The following is a 17,690-nucleotide window of genomic DNA, read 5'->3' on the forward strand; positions in this document are numbered from 1 at the left end:
CACTGTCCTCCTGTTCCTTCTCCTTTCTCAACTGTTCAGCCCACGATAGCAGCCAAGTTTCACAATAATGTGCGTGTGCTGGGCCAGTGACATGTATCCTAGATCACGCTCCCGTAGAGCAATCTGCGCAGCTGAGGCTTGATGTAGTGTGCATGCATACGATGCTCCCAGCTATGGGAGCACGCTCATGAAGGTGTGCCACTAGGCCAGCACATGTGCAGCACTGCTCAGCCCAGGCGACTCGACTGCTGTAGTTGGCTGCACAGCTGATTGAGGAGGAGGACCAGGACAACGCAATAACAGAAAATGCACCTTGAATTTCTATTCATGAGGTTTCAAAGTGAGGTTCTCAAAGATGTGTGAGTGGTGGGCAAGGACACTTGGTTTCAGCCTGGAGCTGTGAGCACCTGCTCCTTAAGTCCGGTTTATACGCATTACTATCATCTATGCACTGCCTCTGCAGAAACAATAATGCTTCATTTTGTTTGTAATGGTTTTGTTACTTTATTTGCACAGAAATAAATGAATATTCCACATCCTAGAAGGGGATGTCAGTTGTCCTCCACTTTACATGCATGATGTAATGCAAAAGAGCTTTGAGAATCCCTGGCTTAGAGCATTACAAACTTCTCATTGGCTGTTATGGAATACTACACTTTACATCACTTTTTGCCAAGATAGTATTTATTTTGAATAGGAAGTACAAGCTAAAGATAACTATGTACATTCTGAAAACACCTATACTTTGGCAAAGTGCTAACCTTGCTTGAGAACAAAAGTGTGTGTAAGGGTGAGAAATAGTCACACTGAAATAGACTTTAGTCAGTGCTGCATTTTCTTTTCTGGATAACCCAATGTTACTAGACCAGATTCCCTTTACAGCAAAACCTAGCAATTTCCAAAAGCATCAAGTGTGTAAAGCATTTATCCACTCGGCACATTTGTATGGAGACAGGTATATTAGCTATACATGCAAGGGCCGAGCTACACCGTACCTAGCACCCGGCAACCATTTGGATCAATATCTTTTGCAACAATCTTTTTGGTACATCTCACTCTCCTGAGCCTCCCCGGTTTTTCCTATTCAACTGATCTAGGCTACCATTAGAGGGTGTTGCAAAAAGAAAGGGAAGTGGCTTCTGGTTCATCTCAATGCAAAGCCTGTCTTCTTTCTTAACAGCACCCTGCATAGTAAGAATACATTGTTAACAGTAAAATGCAGACCATAGACTTCTCTACATAAATAAGGCTTACTGTTATCTCTTTTTAACAATCACAGCCTTAGAAGTTATATTTTTCATACTTCACTTTCTTTTTTCATTTTATTCAGATTTCCTCTTGCACATCAAATATGGGTGCTCTTTCATCTGCAAGGCATTGTGAGAAGTCTGCACTTTTCCAGTTTGCTGAGGTATGGAACTGCATAGTAGTATTTTTACAGTATATATTATACACATTTCAGATTATGTTCACTGTATTACATTTAAAAATAAAATAATATTGAGATGGCTTATAATAGTTTTTAATACCCTGAGGACAGCATCATTGTGTCCCCAGTGCAGTGTACTAGCAGCAGAACTACTGGAAGGGGCTGATACAGCATCTCTAAGCATCTGCCTGTTAGACACATGTCTACATTCCCATGATCCCCAGTGGTAACTGGTAGCTGCCAGATGGCTCATGTGCTGTCCATATGGTGATTAGGTAGCTCACCATTTCATGATAATGGAAGAAGTACATTCGTGGGACTGAATTACCCCTGTCATGCCAAAAGAGGAAGTGCAGCCGTATTTATTTTAGTCCTCAACTTCTGCAGAAAAATACAAGAGATGATTGATGAAATATGGGCCATGTTTAATAATGAGTGGATGTACACTACAGGTAAAACAGTTGATGATACCTGAACCAAACTTTGAAATCAAAATTAAATAATGGGCACCAGTTCCCCATTACTGCAGCCTTTAAAATTTGACTGCTCTGCCATGAATAAGCACTGCGCTTGTCCATTAAATTATTGAATTTGTATTGAGCATGAGATGATGTGCACGGGTGGTTTCTTTTACTCGAGTAGCACAATGTGCCTGTTCACTACCGTGGGTGCTCCCAGTGTAATGTCAAATTAATAAGGATAATAGGTGGAAGAAGACAGAAAATGATGAAAGGAGAACTGTAGTGAGAGGTATATGGAGGCTGCCATATATATTTCCATTTAAGAAATACCAGTTGCCTGGCTATTCAGCTAATCATCTGCCTCTAATACTTTCAGCCATAGGCCCTGAACAAGCATGCAGCAGATCAGGTGTTTCTGACAAATTTGACAGATCTGACAATATTAGCTGCATGCTTGTTTCTGGTGTGATTCAGACATGTCTTCAGGAAAATAGACCAGCAGGGCTGCCAGGGAACTGGTATTGCTTAAAAGGAAATAAAAATGGCAGCCTCCATATACCTCTCACTGCAGTTCTCCTTTAAGCTTGGGCTGTAGTGAAGGCAAATAAATAGCTATGTGCTGAACATCTATGCAGCCAAACTGCTGAGAAGGACTTAAAGGAGTACTGTAAGGGTTACAAAAAACAAAACAAAAAGAGTTAAACTTACCTGGAGCCCGCGCCAGGACAAAACGATCCCCCGGTCTGCTGCCGTGGCTCGCTTCTGGTATTTGCGACTTTAATGTCCCAAGACACAGCGTCTGTGCCTTGCTCCGGCTGACATCACTGGTAGCTTCCTGCGAAGGCTCAGGATGTCTGCGTGGGGAAGGAGGGCGGTAGAAGCCCCCGGTAAGTTTAACACATTTTTTTTTTTTAACCCTTACAGTACTCCTTTAAGAGCAGGATAGCTCTCTGGAAGTGTTGGACATGTTCAGTGCTTACCGGCTGCAGAAAGAGGGGCGATAAGTAGGTGCAAGTAGAGAAAGCAAAAAGCGTTAAGATGCATACACACATCCAATGTTGTTTTGCCAATCACTGACCACGTTTACCACCTCCATTTAGTAAGAGGGACAACAGACTTTGAATATTATGAACAGATTGTGTGGAATGTTTTAATAGGGAAACGCTAGCTTTGTTTTGAAAATGCCAGTTTACAATTCCCAGTGCCGCCTCTAAGCCTAGCAAATGGCCAGTGACACTGCAGATCACAGCAATAGGCTAGCAGGTGGTGGGGTCATCAGGTGCTTTTCAAAGAAAATGCTAGATTTTTGTATTCAAGTACCCTGTATTTCTGTGTTTCATTGAACACCTGTTCACTTTAAAGAGTTCCTGTACTTTTGCTCCAATGTCACTTCTTGTAATTTGCTCTACTGGTCTGAATACTGTACTTGTAGAAGGGACAGCAGTAAGGCTGGGAGCACACTTGTTGATAATCACGTGTGAGTTCGTGCAATGCTAGATTGCATGTAATGCTTTACAATAGTGTACGATTTACAAATTCATTTAGAACTCTACAATTTTTCTTCTGCGAGTCCCCGCATAAAATCACAAGTAAGTGTAACCATTCATTTAATTGTAGGCTGTAGCCTCTCCCCTTAGTGTTGCATGCTGGAACTACTACACAGGCTCCCAGAATCTCAAATGGAAAACAAAAATTGCAGAAAAATCATGAGTTTGCGTTTTTCATTTGTTTGTGTTTTGAATTTGCATTTTTTTTATTTGTTTGCATTTTTGAATATGGTAAAAGACCTGAATTTTAATTCAAAAATTTTAAAAATGGTTATGGATTAGCAAGGCAATATGGTTGTATTTTCTATTTATAATGCTGTTAGAGCAATATGGCCAATATGTTTTCTTTTTTTAGTGTGGTTGCTTTTATAATGGTGAATTGTGAAGGAAAACATCTCTAACTGTGCGCTATTGTAAATGTAATAAGTGTACATGTACAAAAATAAGAAATTGTGGTTTTGTCTCTTTATAAATCCTTTGTAGATATCGTCAAATACCTTGCAAGTTAACAAGTCTGAAACGACAAAAAGTTGTGGAAAGTCCTCTCTCTTCCACTTAGCAGAGGTAAAATACGTAGCGATAGATCGCTGGTGTATGTAACTTTGTGAAGTAACACGCACTTTGGTAACAACTTCAATACCACCTTAACTATTATGATGCCTAGGACAACTACATTAGAGAAAATGCAGAGAAATGAGGGATTCATTAGTAGAGTTTACAGAATTCTGTCCATTGATCCTGCTGCTGGGAGCTGTCTTTAGAGAGATACATCTTTGCTTTTATTCAAACACCCACAAGTTTTTGCAATCTATAACATTGGCACTCCTACTATTTAACAACAAGCAAAGTACAAAGTTTTAACACAAAATATACAAAATAAAACATCAGTATGTAAACATCTGAAGTTCTGAACATTTCATTGATGAAAACCAATATAGCATTTAGTGGAACACATACAGCATTATAACTGAGCACACATCTCCTTTTCAATTATTATAAACCCGTTTTCTTGCTTCATATCATCATCGAATTGTGTTAACCATATATTATTGTCTCTCGGTATTTTTTTCTTCATTGTATGACTGATGGGTCTGTTGGTTTTGAGTGTAGATTTCCTCAAGCTCATCACATTCCGATTCATCTACATCAGCAAAGCAGTGTGGGACATCAGCATTGTTTCAGCTTGCAGAGGTAACAACTGTGAAGTTTATTAGCATTTCCTTACTGCTTAGGGAATACCGTAGTAAACCTCTCTGTAAGATCTTATTCAGTAGCATTTTTCGTCTGGAATAGGTAGGAAATGTAGTTCATAAATTACTATATACTGTATTTGGCATAATAACCATTTAGGACATTTCTTGATGGACTCTGTTATAGACATATTTATGCTCTATTATTTTCCACATTGTGAAAGGTCCTAATTATATGAATAAAAGAACCCTGATCCACATTTATTCATTTATGATTTTTTGTTTTTGTTTTGCAATGTACATCTCAACCATATACAGAGATTTAGCTTGAGCTGATGGTGGTCTCTGCAGGTTTTGTGTCCAGCAACACAGACCCAAGTCCAGTTTACAGAGTTCAGAACCCGAAGCAACCAGGCAGAAACTGTTTACATACGATTGGGAATCTGATGGCGTATTTAGGATATAAAACGAGCCCATATAATTACATTAGCTTTCCAGATTTTATTATCTAGCCTTGTTAAAAGATCATACATTACCCCATACTTGATGTGTCATTTGGAGCTTTGGATCTCCCTTACAGAAGAGCGATATTGCCACAGACTGCACTGAATGAATTTCTGATCAGCAGTGACTTGAGTTCCTAAGTGTCTGCTGAAATCGATCTGCACTGCTGGTTAGATTTCAGTGTGTACCTGAAAACTCAGTCAGCGCTAATGGAAAAATTCACTGGCTGTCAACAGTTGCAACAGTCAAGACTTGCGGTCCTGTGTATCAGTGTTATGATACTTGTTTCAGGCTTCCGCGGGCATGTTCACGCATGTTACCTATCTTGTACGTGAGAATGTGCTTAGAAGTACATTTCTGCACCAGTTTTAAAATTCTTAAAGTAAACCCAAGGTGAGTGATAACAAAAAAGTTAGATACTTACCTATGAAGAGGGAAGTCTTTGAATCCTCCAGAGGCGCTCCCCTTCATGCATGAGTGTGGCCGTACTGCATTTGTGCCAGAAAACCTATCATAGCGCAGAGACCGCAACAATTTTTACTATAGAGGAATGCAGTAACTGTTGGCCCGGAGAATGCAATCCAGTGTATTGCTAATATCCCATGGATGGTCAATACCAACAGGATGGCTTGTATAGACTTAAAATTGTTACTCAGGCCAACTAAAAATGGCCACATATTGTAGCAATTTTCGTATGTCTATATATGTGAACCTAAAGCGCTCAACGGAGTGTACTTTAAGAATGTCTAAAGGTAGGTGAGATAAGCAATGACCTGTTATTGGCAATGCTTTAGTATATGAGGAACAATATCAGTCAGGAATTTGAAGTATGACCAATAATTAACTGTACCTCTTAAAACCAATTGCATGGCCAACTGCAGCTCTCATGTCCATTAGTTCATCAGCAATTCAGCTAATCCTGTCTGAACATGACACCTTATTGGCTAATATCTGTGAGGACCTTTTACTAGTACAACCGTTGTGTGTGAAATTGAAACATCCTTGCAGTTGTATATGTGTTGGTATCAATAGCTATTGCTTTTGTCTGATGCCTGTTTTTTTTATAGATGTGTGTGGCATCAGAAGAGGGGAAAATAGAAATTTCAGGAAATATCACTCCAGAAAAACTGAATCTTTTGAATGCTGAGAAGCCTGTTGAAAACACAGTGTGTAACCGCCTTGAAGAATGCACAAACATATGTCAAGAGGAGGATTTTAGCAAAATTATCAAACACGACTCGCCTTCCTCAGATCACTCAGACACGCACTTTGATGGACCTTTAAAACAGGAAAAAAAGAAAAAGAAGAAAAACCATATAGACAATGATTTTGCCCAGAGAGGGTCTCCAAAGAAGAGCTTTAAAAGAAGGCAGTCCTCTGAGTCTGACATTGAAAGTGTCATGTATACTATAGAGGCAGTGGCTAAAGGGGATTGGAGTATTGACACACCTTCAACTTCACCATGCAAAAAAGTACGTCCTGCTGCTAGCCCAAACCATAACTTATCCAAATTTAAGCCAACAAAGAAAAAAATTAAATCTAAAGAGAAGACAGTCCTGAAAGATCAAGCCTCAGAGACTACCAAAGACTTAATAGAACCAGAACCCATAATTACAATGTCCGCCATGGAATCCCCCACTGAATTACCTGAAGAGATGAAGGAAGAACCACTATCTCCTGCTGAGGATGTATCTATGTTTTGCTTGCCCGAAATTCTCAGATCTGAAGAATGTGACATCATCAAGAAAGCCGAGGCCTCAGGATCAAGGAAATCTGAGAGGGCCTGCAAAGGGGCACTCTACAAAACGCTTGTTTCTGAGGGGATGTTAGCCACTTTACGGGCCAATGTTGACAGAGGTAAGAAGTTGATGAAGGTGTAAATGTACAACCACTACTTTCTGAATAGTGGTTGTATGTGATCATGTTTCTATTCTTAATGTCAATAAAGTAAAATTCTTCTTTCGTTCTAAAAGTGCCATAAATACACTTTAATGTTAAAAATGATCTCTTTATTTCAGTTTGCAGCAAGTTAATAATTTCTAAAACTGACAAATTGCTCAAACTGTTCTACTTTGCAGCCTTTGCAACAATACTCTTTGGATTACTGTTGATTGGATATATTAAAGCAGGTGAAAAACTAACTATAACAAGTAACTTGTCTATATATCTTATCTAAAATTTAGATAGTTTACACAGCAAATCTAGCTGCAAACAGCTTCAACAGAATATGATTATTTCTTCCTGTGATACAATGACAGCAGCCATGTTGCTTGTAAACATTACACACAGGCAAGCTGATCTGCATCTCCAGCACTCAGCCTGTGAAAACCTCATATCCCCTCCTCCTCCTCCCCTCTGCATATGAAATGTTTGGCTAGTAACACCTCCCCCTCCTCCTGCCCAGACTAAGCTCCCATAAGCCCTTGCTACTGTCTGAAAATGCCAAGGCACTCTGAAAAGCTGTGGACGAGGCTTGTTTAGTTTATAGGGAATTAGAGTATTAAAAACAAAACCGTATTTGGCTTGAGGAATGCTCTATAACCTATATGAAAAGAACACAATTATGCAATGAGTTAAAGTTTATCTCGGATCCATTTTAAAGAAATTCCCACCTCACTGGAGTAATTAGGGTATTGTAAAGAAATTCCGACCTCACTGGAGTAATTACCGTAGTTGTACAAGGCAGGAACAGATATTATAATTAAAAAAAAATAACACCTGCACTAATTCATTGCCTGGCTGCAAACTTGCACACCCCTATCTTGATAGAAATACTGTGAAATCATAAAAACAAGGTAATTAAAGAGGAACTGCCGTGAAAATAACATAATTAATGCAATTTATTTTTTACAATATTCATTTATAGATTATTTAATCAGTGTTTGCTCATTGTAAAATCTTTCTCCTCTCTGATTTACATTCTGAAATGTATCACTTGTGGTTAGGGATGGCCCTGCTTAGGAGAACTTGTGGAGAAGCATGTGATCAGTTTGATAGATTTGTAAGGTTCTGATTTGCTGGACCTGATCATGTGTTAAACCAGGAAGTTATCACTGCAAATCAGGACCTTACAAATCTATCAGCTGATCAAAGTGATCACATGCTTCTCCGCGAGTTCTCCTAATCGGGGCCATCCCTAACCACCAGTGATACATTTCAGAATGTAAATCGGAGAGGGGAAAGATTTTACAATGGGCAAACCCTACTGGTGGTGACATCTTTAGTTCTGTGCAGAATGTTCTTTACTAAGAATTCTATGCACAGAGGGAGATATTGCTTGCTTGGCAGTTGGAAAAAGCCGTTCTTTCCCACAATGCAATGAGGTTCACAGACTGCAAACTGTCAGGACCTTGGTCATGACCTCACACTGCGGAAGGGGTTTCACCACAATAACACCCACACAGCATTCTCCTGTGGGTATTTGACATTAAATCTACCTTCACTTTTAAAAAAAACTAACTCCGCTTCTGAACTCTATAGTGTAACAGAAATCTATGCAATCTAAAGTATAAATACTTTTCTTATGACTGAAGTGTGTACAGACCTGCTTCTCTCTTGTACACTTAAAAGGCTGATGGGGACTTATTGCTGTACTTCCTGTGTTCATGATCATAAGGGTATGTGGATGAAATAGGCACTTATACAATTGTTGTGCATAATACACCGACTCCTCTAGGGAAGATGTCACATCCTGTACATTGATTGCAGCCAGCTCCACAGGATTTGTTGGTGGGTTGCTGGGTAGAACCGCTTCATTGTAATATGGGCTTGTAAATCCGATCAGTATACTACCACTGTTTATACATTGACAATAATGCATATGCACTGTAAGCATAATATATGTCTGTTATTGCTGCATATTAGCAGATGTTGAACCATTTTTTTTTTTTTTTTTTTTTTAGGTAAAAGAAATCCAGGGAAAGGTGGTTCATCTGATCACGAGGGTTGCTGGAATGATGACACCTGGTCCTTTAGTCAAAGTGGGACTAAAAAACTGAAGAAAATAAAGCCAAAGGAGGAAGGACCTGCTGGGTAATGATTTCTTGATGAAATTCGTTTTTACATTGCAAATATTTTATTCACAATTTAAAGGGAATTTGAAGTGAAAAGTGCACTTTAGGTTTCATACAGACCTATGCAGAGGCAAGGTTCTGGATACCATAGAGCCTTTCCCGATCCTCAGTCCGTCCTGTTGTTCCTGCGCTGTTCTTGGTTGAAGTAATTGGTTTTTCTAAATCTCCAGCACTCATCGGGCAGCCTTTGGAACTACTCACATTCTTGAAGACTAGCGCATCCATACTGAGAAATGATCTCTGCAGATAACGCCAGGCTCTTTGTGTCCAGCCTCCCCTCTGTCTTGTCACTACAGCTGGCCATTCATTACTCAGGTGGAACCTCCAGGATGCTTGCAGTGTCCGTCGGTTCACCCTTTCTGTACACACTCCTGCACAGCTGTATGCAACCGCTGTCACCAGTAGCGTCCTGGACATGCTCAGTTCTGATTTGCTGATAACGTCTGCTGTGCACAGTTATTCAGGAGTGCTATCCACGAGGGTGCACAGAGTGAATAGCATATGCGCCATGCTCTGACTGGCCTCAGTTGGAGCTAAATTTGTGGGCCACAGTGGCAAGATGGAGGGGGAGGCCAGACACAATAAAGAGCCCGGAGGTGTTGGCAGAGCTTATATATTATTGAGGTGAATAAACGTTTTTTTTACGTGCCCTACTTACTGAAGTGTACTTTAAAGAGAACCCGAAGTGGTGCTGGGGGCGGCAGAAGGGATACAGAGGCATGTTCTATGCCTCATGACATCCCTCTGTGTCCCCCACCATTGTTCTCGCCCCCACCGCCACGCTATAGCCCCGGGACCCTGACCACACCTCGAAATTAGCAACAATATTTGTTGCTATCTTGTTGGGTAATGGGAGGAGAGGGATTCCCTGCTCAAATACCCACAAGGGGTGTTCCTGCAGGCTTTCCATAGCGGCCTTTGGGCAGCTCAGTCCCTGTCTCCCTGCATGCTGGTAAAAAGAGAGTTCTCTCTTTCCAGCGGTGTCACCCAGAGATCGTGAAAGTGGGCCAACAGAGTGCCCGAGAGCGGTGGGGATGTTGGCTACCTGATCCACCCAGCACCCTGGATCAGGTAGCCTAGGTTTTTTTGTTGTTTTTTTTTAATTATATGAGCCCACCTTGGGCTCTCTTTAAAGGGGTTCTCTTGTATGTTTTAAAAAACAAAAACTGACACTTACCTGGGGCTTCTATTGGTCCCCTGCAGCTGTAATGTCCTGTGCCGTCCTCCTATGATGCTCCATTCCCCGCCACCGTCACCAGTCTAATTATTTGTCTAACTAGACGAATAGACGCGTGCTCGCTCCTGCACGCCTCATCGGGAGCTTACTCCGCAGGCACAGTATGAAGTTTTCCTGTACTGCACCTGCGCAGTAAGCTCACGATGATGCACGCGGTTCTATTCGTCTAGTTAGACGAATAATTAGACTGGTGCCGGCGGCAGGAAATGCAGCATCGTAGGAGGACGGGCCGGGACATTACAGCTGCAGGGAGCCCATAGAAGCCCCAGGTAAGTGTCAGTTTTTGTTTTTTAAAACGTGCAAGAGAACCCCTTTAAGGCAAACATTTAAAACTTCAGGCATACTTGACACTTGCATTGTGTAGTAAAAGGCTTGCTTACCGCAGCATGTTTTCACTTTTACTACTTTCTCATAGCTGACATTTTTAACTGACTTTTTTTTTTTTTGCCTGCATTAAAGTTGCCATCTTGATTGTAATGCCAGCACTATGAAGAAAATTGGAAGAAATCAAACATATTTAATTTGCATCTCTTTTTCTCACCTTAGCTTGTCAGTAACTAGAACTATTGTCAATCATGACTTTTAGTATTTATTTTGTTTTTGCCAGGTTGTTTTTATATTTGCGCCCCATTTAAATTCGGTATCATATAGCAGCATGATTGCTGCTATTTAGTTGCTTTTGACTATCTTTACTTTGAATTCTATTTCTATTAAATCACTGTACTTTTTTATCCTTTGTTTGAAGTGTTTTATGGTTGCAATATATTTGATGGTGGCTTTAAGCAAATGTTATTCAAACAGTAAAGAAACCGTGTTTGAACGTACATTAAATATACACACCCATATTCTCAATGATTTACTGTCCACTATACATTCAGTTCTTATCAGTATATTCTACTATATGTCTGTTACTACAGTATGTTGGTGCAGATACTGTCATTGCAGTTTTTCTTTGTAATACTTAAAGGGACTCCGAGCAGTGCAGAAACTATGGAAAGATGCATATCATTTTAAAGCTCTCTTTCTCCTCTTTCCAATGATATATAAACCGCCACCCTATGCCTTTTAGTTTTCACTATTTTCGCGATTGAAATTGCCGCGGCCGCAATTTCAATAGCGAAAATAGAGAAAACTAAAAGGCATAGGGCAACGATTTAGGTGTCACCAGAAAGAGGAGAAAGAGAGCTTTAAAATGATATCCATCTTTCCATAGTTACATTGTATTACACAGGGCGACTTTTTCCTAAAGTCAGCAGCTTCATTCTGCTGAATGGAGCTGCTGACACTGGGGAAAGTGTCGTCCTGTGTAATACAATGTAACTATGGAAAGATGGATATCATTTTAAAGCCCTCTTTCTCCTCTTTCTGGCGACACCTAAATCGTCGCCCTACGCCTTTTAGTTTTCTCTATTTTCGCGATTGAAATCGCGTCCGTGGCAATTTCAATCGTGAAAATAGCAAAAACTAAAAGGCGTAGGGCGGCGGTTTATATATCATTGGAAAGAGGAGAAAGAGAGCTTTAAAATGATATGCATCTTGCCATAGTTTCTGCACTGCTCGGAGTCCCTTTAAACAAAACCGCTACTGAACAATTTGGTGAATGCTAGTTTATGACAGTTGTTATACTTGCAGGGTGTTTTCTTACTTTATTCATTTATTTGCAGTTTGGCTAAGCTGGAGGAAGAGTTTGAGAAGAAGTTTAATAGCCTTCCTCAGTACAGCCCTGTGACATTCGATCGCAAAAATGCTTTTCAGAAGAAAAACAAAAAGCCTAACAATGGCCAAGCTGAGCAACAGAAAGCTAACAACAAAGGTGATTGTTCTGAAGTGATGTCCTCTGTTGTCACCAATAATCATAGAAATAAACAAATGTCTGGTCACATGCTGTTTGTGTTCAGCATACGCTACTAATGATAATCTCCTGATTCTTATGAATTTAACTTTTACAATATCCTGTATTTTAGAACATTCATTTTATTAGTTTCAACAAACCTTTATATTGTACAACTAAGTCTTTAATATATCGCACAGATGACCAGCACTATGAATAGTGCTGGCTTCCTCTGATCACGGAGTTACATGTGACAGGCACTCTTGTGCCTTATGTCATGTCACTCATTTGCCTGCTGATCCAGCTGTGTACTCTGCAAGCCCACACTGGGAAGAGCACAGGGAGTACCCGGCGATGATGATGGGTCAGGGGCCATTAGTAGAAACTCCCTGTATTCTGTCTGCAAGACTCACTGACCTCTGGAAAATATGATATATGTTGTGTGAGGTCAGATCAGGTTGATAGATCGATCATTCGCTGTTGATAAATAAGTTGCATTTCAGTCATCAGTAGATGCCATTTTCAACCACTGTTAATCCAAAAATCACTCAAATGATTGAATGTCTTATGGCCACCTACCTCAGTAATGTTGTGGCTAGCTCAAGAAGCAACATCAAAGCACAAATACAATAGATTTTCTAAGAACATTCTATTAAAACAAACAGTGTAGTGCTCTGATCGCTTAAATGGATACATAAGTTTAAAAAAATGATTTTAACTTACCTGGGGCATCTTGCAGCCCCCTGGAGTCATCCTGTGCCCATGACATCCTCCTGATTCCCTCCAGCCAGCAGTGGTGACCCTCGCAAAGCTGGCACGTCGGTGGCTACTGCGCACGCGTTGCCCTGAGCCGTGTGCACACTGATTGCGCTTTTGTGGCCGGGAGCACCCTGCGCGATAACAGTTTTTGCTTACTGCACATACGCAGACCGCTTCCGCCCACAGGAGTCTTAAAGTGAACCTTAACCGATTAAAAAAAAAAGTTTCACTTACCTGGGGCTTCTACTGGCCACCTGCAGACTTCCTGTGCCTGCGCCGGGACAAACCGATCCACCGGTCCTTTGCAGCAAGACAGTTTTGTTTCTGGCTACTGGCCAGTCGGTGGCCACTGCGCCTGCGCATCCTCGATCACGCTGCTGTCGCCGTCCTTCGCATGCACAGTGCAAGATTTTCCGGCAACGGGAGCATGATCAAGGACGCCAGTGGCCAGAAACGGCGTGGGCACAGGATGTCTGCACTGGGCTGGTAAAAGCCCCAGATAAGTGAAACACTTTTTTTTTTTTATCAGTTAAGGTTCACATTAAAGAGATTCCGTAACAAAAATTGCATCCTGTTTTTTATCATCCTACAAGTTCCAAAAGCTATTCTAATGTGTTCTGGCTTACTGCAGCACTTTATACTATCACTGTCTCTGTAATACATCAATGTATCTTTCCCCTGTCAGACTTGTCGGCCTGTGTCTGGAAGGCTGCCAAGTTCTTCAGTGTTGTGGTTCTGCTATGAACTCCCCCTTCCAGGCCCCTCTATGCACACTGCCTGTGTATTATTTAGATTAGGGCAGCTTCTCTCATCTTTTACAAGCTGGATAAATAGTCCTTTGAGCTGGCTGGGCTTTCACATACTGAAGAATTACAGACAAGGGCAAAGCTGTTTGCTGGAAGAAACGAGCAGCCTGAAACTTCAGTGCATGAGAACAGGGGGAAAGAAACAGACAAATGATCTCTTGAGATGCAAAAGGAAGGGTGTATACAGCCTGCTTGTGCATGGATGTATTTTCTATGTGTGGACATACTGTACATCAACCTACTTCCTGTTTTGGTGGCCATTTTGTTTGTTTATAAACAAACTTTTTAAAACTGTTTTTAACCACTTTTAATGCGGCGAGGAGCGGCGAAATTGTGTCAGAGGGTAATAGGAGATGTCCCCTAACGCACTGGTATGTTTACTTTTGTGCGATTTTAACAATACAGATTCTCTTTAAGTATTTTTTTGAGACTTCAGTATCCCTTTAAGCAGTTTTGCTTGATGATTTTTAGTCACATTGCTCAGGAGTAGTGTGTTCCTGGAATAAGTATGAGGAAATTGTGTGTACTGGTATTTTAACAAAGGGAATGTAATATGACAAGTATGTTAATATCTTTTGTCTTAAAGGTGCTTTACAATCTCAAAAGAAGCTGTTTCACAAAATTGTGAGCAAATACAAGCAGAAAAAGGAGAAGCAAAACACAATAGATAAAGGTAATTCCCTTTCTAATTGCATTTTGAGTGGCTGATCTTTCATTCTGCTTCTTATTCTCACTGTAGTGTTTAGGCATCTACAAACTGTTTTAAATTGCCAAACATAATTTCTTGTTTGCTCATAAAGTGATACTTACTGCTACTGGTATTTGATGTATTTTATTTAGCATGATATATTTTTGATCACACTCTGATATATGCAAAACATGGCTACCAAGTGAGGAGGAGAGATGTTTTGAACCTGTAATTCAAAGTTCATGCCTCTGCCTTTCAATGCAACCTACAGAGACATGCATTTTCATTTACATAATAAGGTAATCAGCCAGCAACTGCTAGGCATAATGCAGTGTTAGGACTGGATAATCAGAATAACAAGTATAAGGCCTCTTTCACATTAGACAACGCGTGCAGGAGCCGTTTCCTGCACGTTGAATAGCCTGTGGCATGTCGGGAATGTGTGGTGCGACGCAATCAGCGGCGGTAGTAATTAACCCGACGGGAAAACACCGGCTCCTGGTGGTTCACCGCTTCCGGGTGCGTTGAGCCGAAACGCAGCGTCTAGCGTGAAAGGTAAAATTAAAGTCTATGTACTTTTATTTTACCTTGGTTAACGCAAAGTATCAACAACAAAAAATGGCTCTAGTGCGAAAGAGCCCTAAGGGAACAGGTTGTCTAGAAATCAGCAGCAGTCCACAAGTGTAGGCAGTCCACAAGTACTGCATAATTAATCCACGGACTGAGGAACAGCTGCTGATGAAGATATGTGATTTCTCTGTGATGCGAACGTCTGAAAGTGAAACTGAAATACAAATCTGTCCTGTAGGAAGCCACCTGCTGATGGAGAGGTGCAAGTCCATAGCAGTCAGTCCATGATGCCACCAGTAGGTGGAGCAGAGAACTGCAAGCCATCACAAACTTTGCAGTCACCTGCTGGTGGACAGTGTAATTTTATGGTACTTATCCGTTAGCCGGGCGCATCCTCTAGGTGGCGACAAAACTCCACCAGAGTTACATCTTTCCCTACTATCCATGGCGGCCTGGAATAGTAATTGGCGCCACCTGCCGGATGCACCCGGCTAACGGATAAGTACCAATTTTATCATAGCCCATGCATGTACTGCCACCAGCAGGTAAAACTGCATTTCTGTCTGTGTCTCTTATTTTAAAGTGTTTAAATGTAATAGGTGATTATTCCAGCAGAGACCCGAAAGCTAATTAGCCATTTTTTGAATAATCACAGTCTGACTTCCGCTGATCCCTGAACAATCCCAGAACATTGAAACTGGGGACTATGGACCTTTGGTAAATGGTTAAGTAGAATTGGTATGCTTGACAGAATTTTGACCATTCGTTTATTGTATGTGGTGCCATCCAACCTCCTGTTTGAAGCATTACATGGTGCTGTGGCATATTTACCAGTGTTGTGCAGTAGGGATGGTCAATGAGATGCGAATAATTCTGAGTTGATGCAGGATTATGCACATATTTTAAACAAATTTATGCAGCTTGAAAATGGACCAATCGAATTTTATGTCAGCAGGATTTAGTTTGGTTCATTGGCATAATGCTGCATCAACTCCAATTTTTTTTTGCATCTTATTGATCACCCGTATTGTGCAGTGTCCACTTATGTCTCTGACTATTTGCACAGTGTTGCTCCCCAAAGCATAATCTTAGAAATGCATCAAGTATAACCAGGTACTGCACAGATACACATTTAATTTTACAGAAACCATGGTTAAGTGTCACCATGGTTAAGTGTCTATTTCATTGCTGTGGTGTGCGGACTTAGGCCAACATAGTGATGGTTAATATTTGTAAAGGGTTTGGATCACGGGTAATAGAATCTGGTTAGCTGGTTTATGCTGATCAAGCACAGATGAGGGCAGTTTGGTAATTTTACATTTGTTTGAGTAGTCTATACAACTATATTTCAGAGCAAATATAGTTATATAATGATGGTTATACCATGTGCATATAGTAGAGTATATCGCTTACTATAGTTTGTCTTGCAGCCATAACAGAAGACAAGATCAGCAGTGAAAATATGCCAATGAGCAGTACCAGTTCAACTCTGCACATTCCAGATCTTGCTGCAAATCAGGAACCTTTGGTTGGAAGTCAAAAGAGAAAAGCAAGGAAAACTAAAATCACCCATCTTGTCAGGTCTCTGGACTGTCAGGCTGGTTCAGCTGTTGAAGTTTTAGGTGAGAAAGAGACCACAAATCTACATTAAGCTGTGTGATGTTTTCCAGATCCTAAGATGAGCTATTGGAATTTTGCATTTAGTAATGAGAGCTAAATTACTCTACAGTTAATGTCCAGCAGAGGGCAGCTGATAAATAACTGATGGAGAAACCCAAATAAGAAAAAGGAACCACCGCTCAACTGCACTGTGGAAGGCAGTGCTGGACCATAGGCAGCCAGGCCTAGAACTAGAACAAAAGACAAAGGATGTGGTCCGCAACAAAATCTCTCCACAAAACTCTGTAGTTTATTTAGGACGTATCCTCACAGCAGGTAAAAAGTACAGAAGCTGACATGTTTCGGGCCATGCGGCCCTTAATCATAGCACACCATTGTGCTATGATTACGGGCCGCATGGCCCGAAACATGTCAGCTTTTGTACTTTTTACCTGCTGTGAGGATACGCCCTAAATAAACTACAGAGTTTTGTGGAGAGATTTTGTTGCGGACCACATCCTTTGTCTTTTGATGGAGAACAGCATTTTGCAAGCAGCATTTTCTCATTTAGGGCCGGTTTCCACTACACGCTCTGCAATGCGATCACTGCATCGCCCCGCAAGAAAATTCAACCAATTCACGTCAATCAGTTTCCATTGACAGGAATTTACCTGTGCGGACTGGCGCAATGCGGTGGAAATTATGAATAGCATGCTGTAGTTTTCCACAGATTGCATCCAATTCCCCATAGCCGCTGATGGGAAGCCGCATGACTACCGGAAGTATCTGCGGGGGGATGTGAGGCAATGCGGTGATCGCCTTGCATCATAAACGCCTGTGGAAACCGGGCCCTTACATCTTCACAAAAGCAGGTGTCTAGCAGCTTTTTCACATGCAGTGACTTTGTGGTTACTGATTATTAGTATTATTTTTGTTGCTAGTCACCTAATGGTTCCACAAAGCAAACACAGTTTATTCCATTTTAAAAACAATCTT

General features: G+C 41.0%; 1 protein-coding gene across 2 annotated transcripts in view; it reads left to right on the top strand.

Moving 5' to 3' along the window:
• BBX (BBX high mobility group box domain containing) overlaps nucleotides 1–17,690 on the top strand; it is a 118,273-nt gene that overhangs the window by 94,106 nt on the left and 6,477 nt on the right. For both annotated transcript variants that reach the window (XM_068268458.1, XM_068268457.1), the window contains 8 exons: nucleotides 1,331–1,411; nucleotides 3,921–4,001; nucleotides 4,548–4,628; nucleotides 6,199–6,988; nucleotides 9,034–9,163; nucleotides 12,106–12,254; nucleotides 14,424–14,510; nucleotides 16,526–16,717. In XM_068268458.1, coding sequence (XP_068124559.1) covers nucleotides 1,331–1,411; nucleotides 3,921–4,001; nucleotides 4,548–4,628; nucleotides 6,199–6,988; nucleotides 9,034–9,163; nucleotides 12,106–12,254; nucleotides 14,424–14,510; nucleotides 16,526–16,717 — 1,591 coding nt within the window. The remainder of the gene's footprint in view (nucleotides 1–1,330; nucleotides 1,412–3,920; nucleotides 4,002–4,547; nucleotides 4,629–6,198; nucleotides 6,989–9,033; nucleotides 9,164–12,105; nucleotides 12,255–14,423; nucleotides 14,511–16,525; nucleotides 16,718–17,690) is intronic.

The sequence above is a fragment of the Hyperolius riggenbachi genome, chromosome 2, assembly GCF_040937935.1.
Source record: "Hyperolius riggenbachi isolate aHypRig1 chromosome 2, aHypRig1.pri, whole genome shotgun sequence".
In the NCBI taxonomy this organism is placed as follows: domain Eukaryota; kingdom Metazoa; phylum Chordata; class Amphibia; order Anura; family Hyperoliidae; genus Hyperolius; species Hyperolius riggenbachi.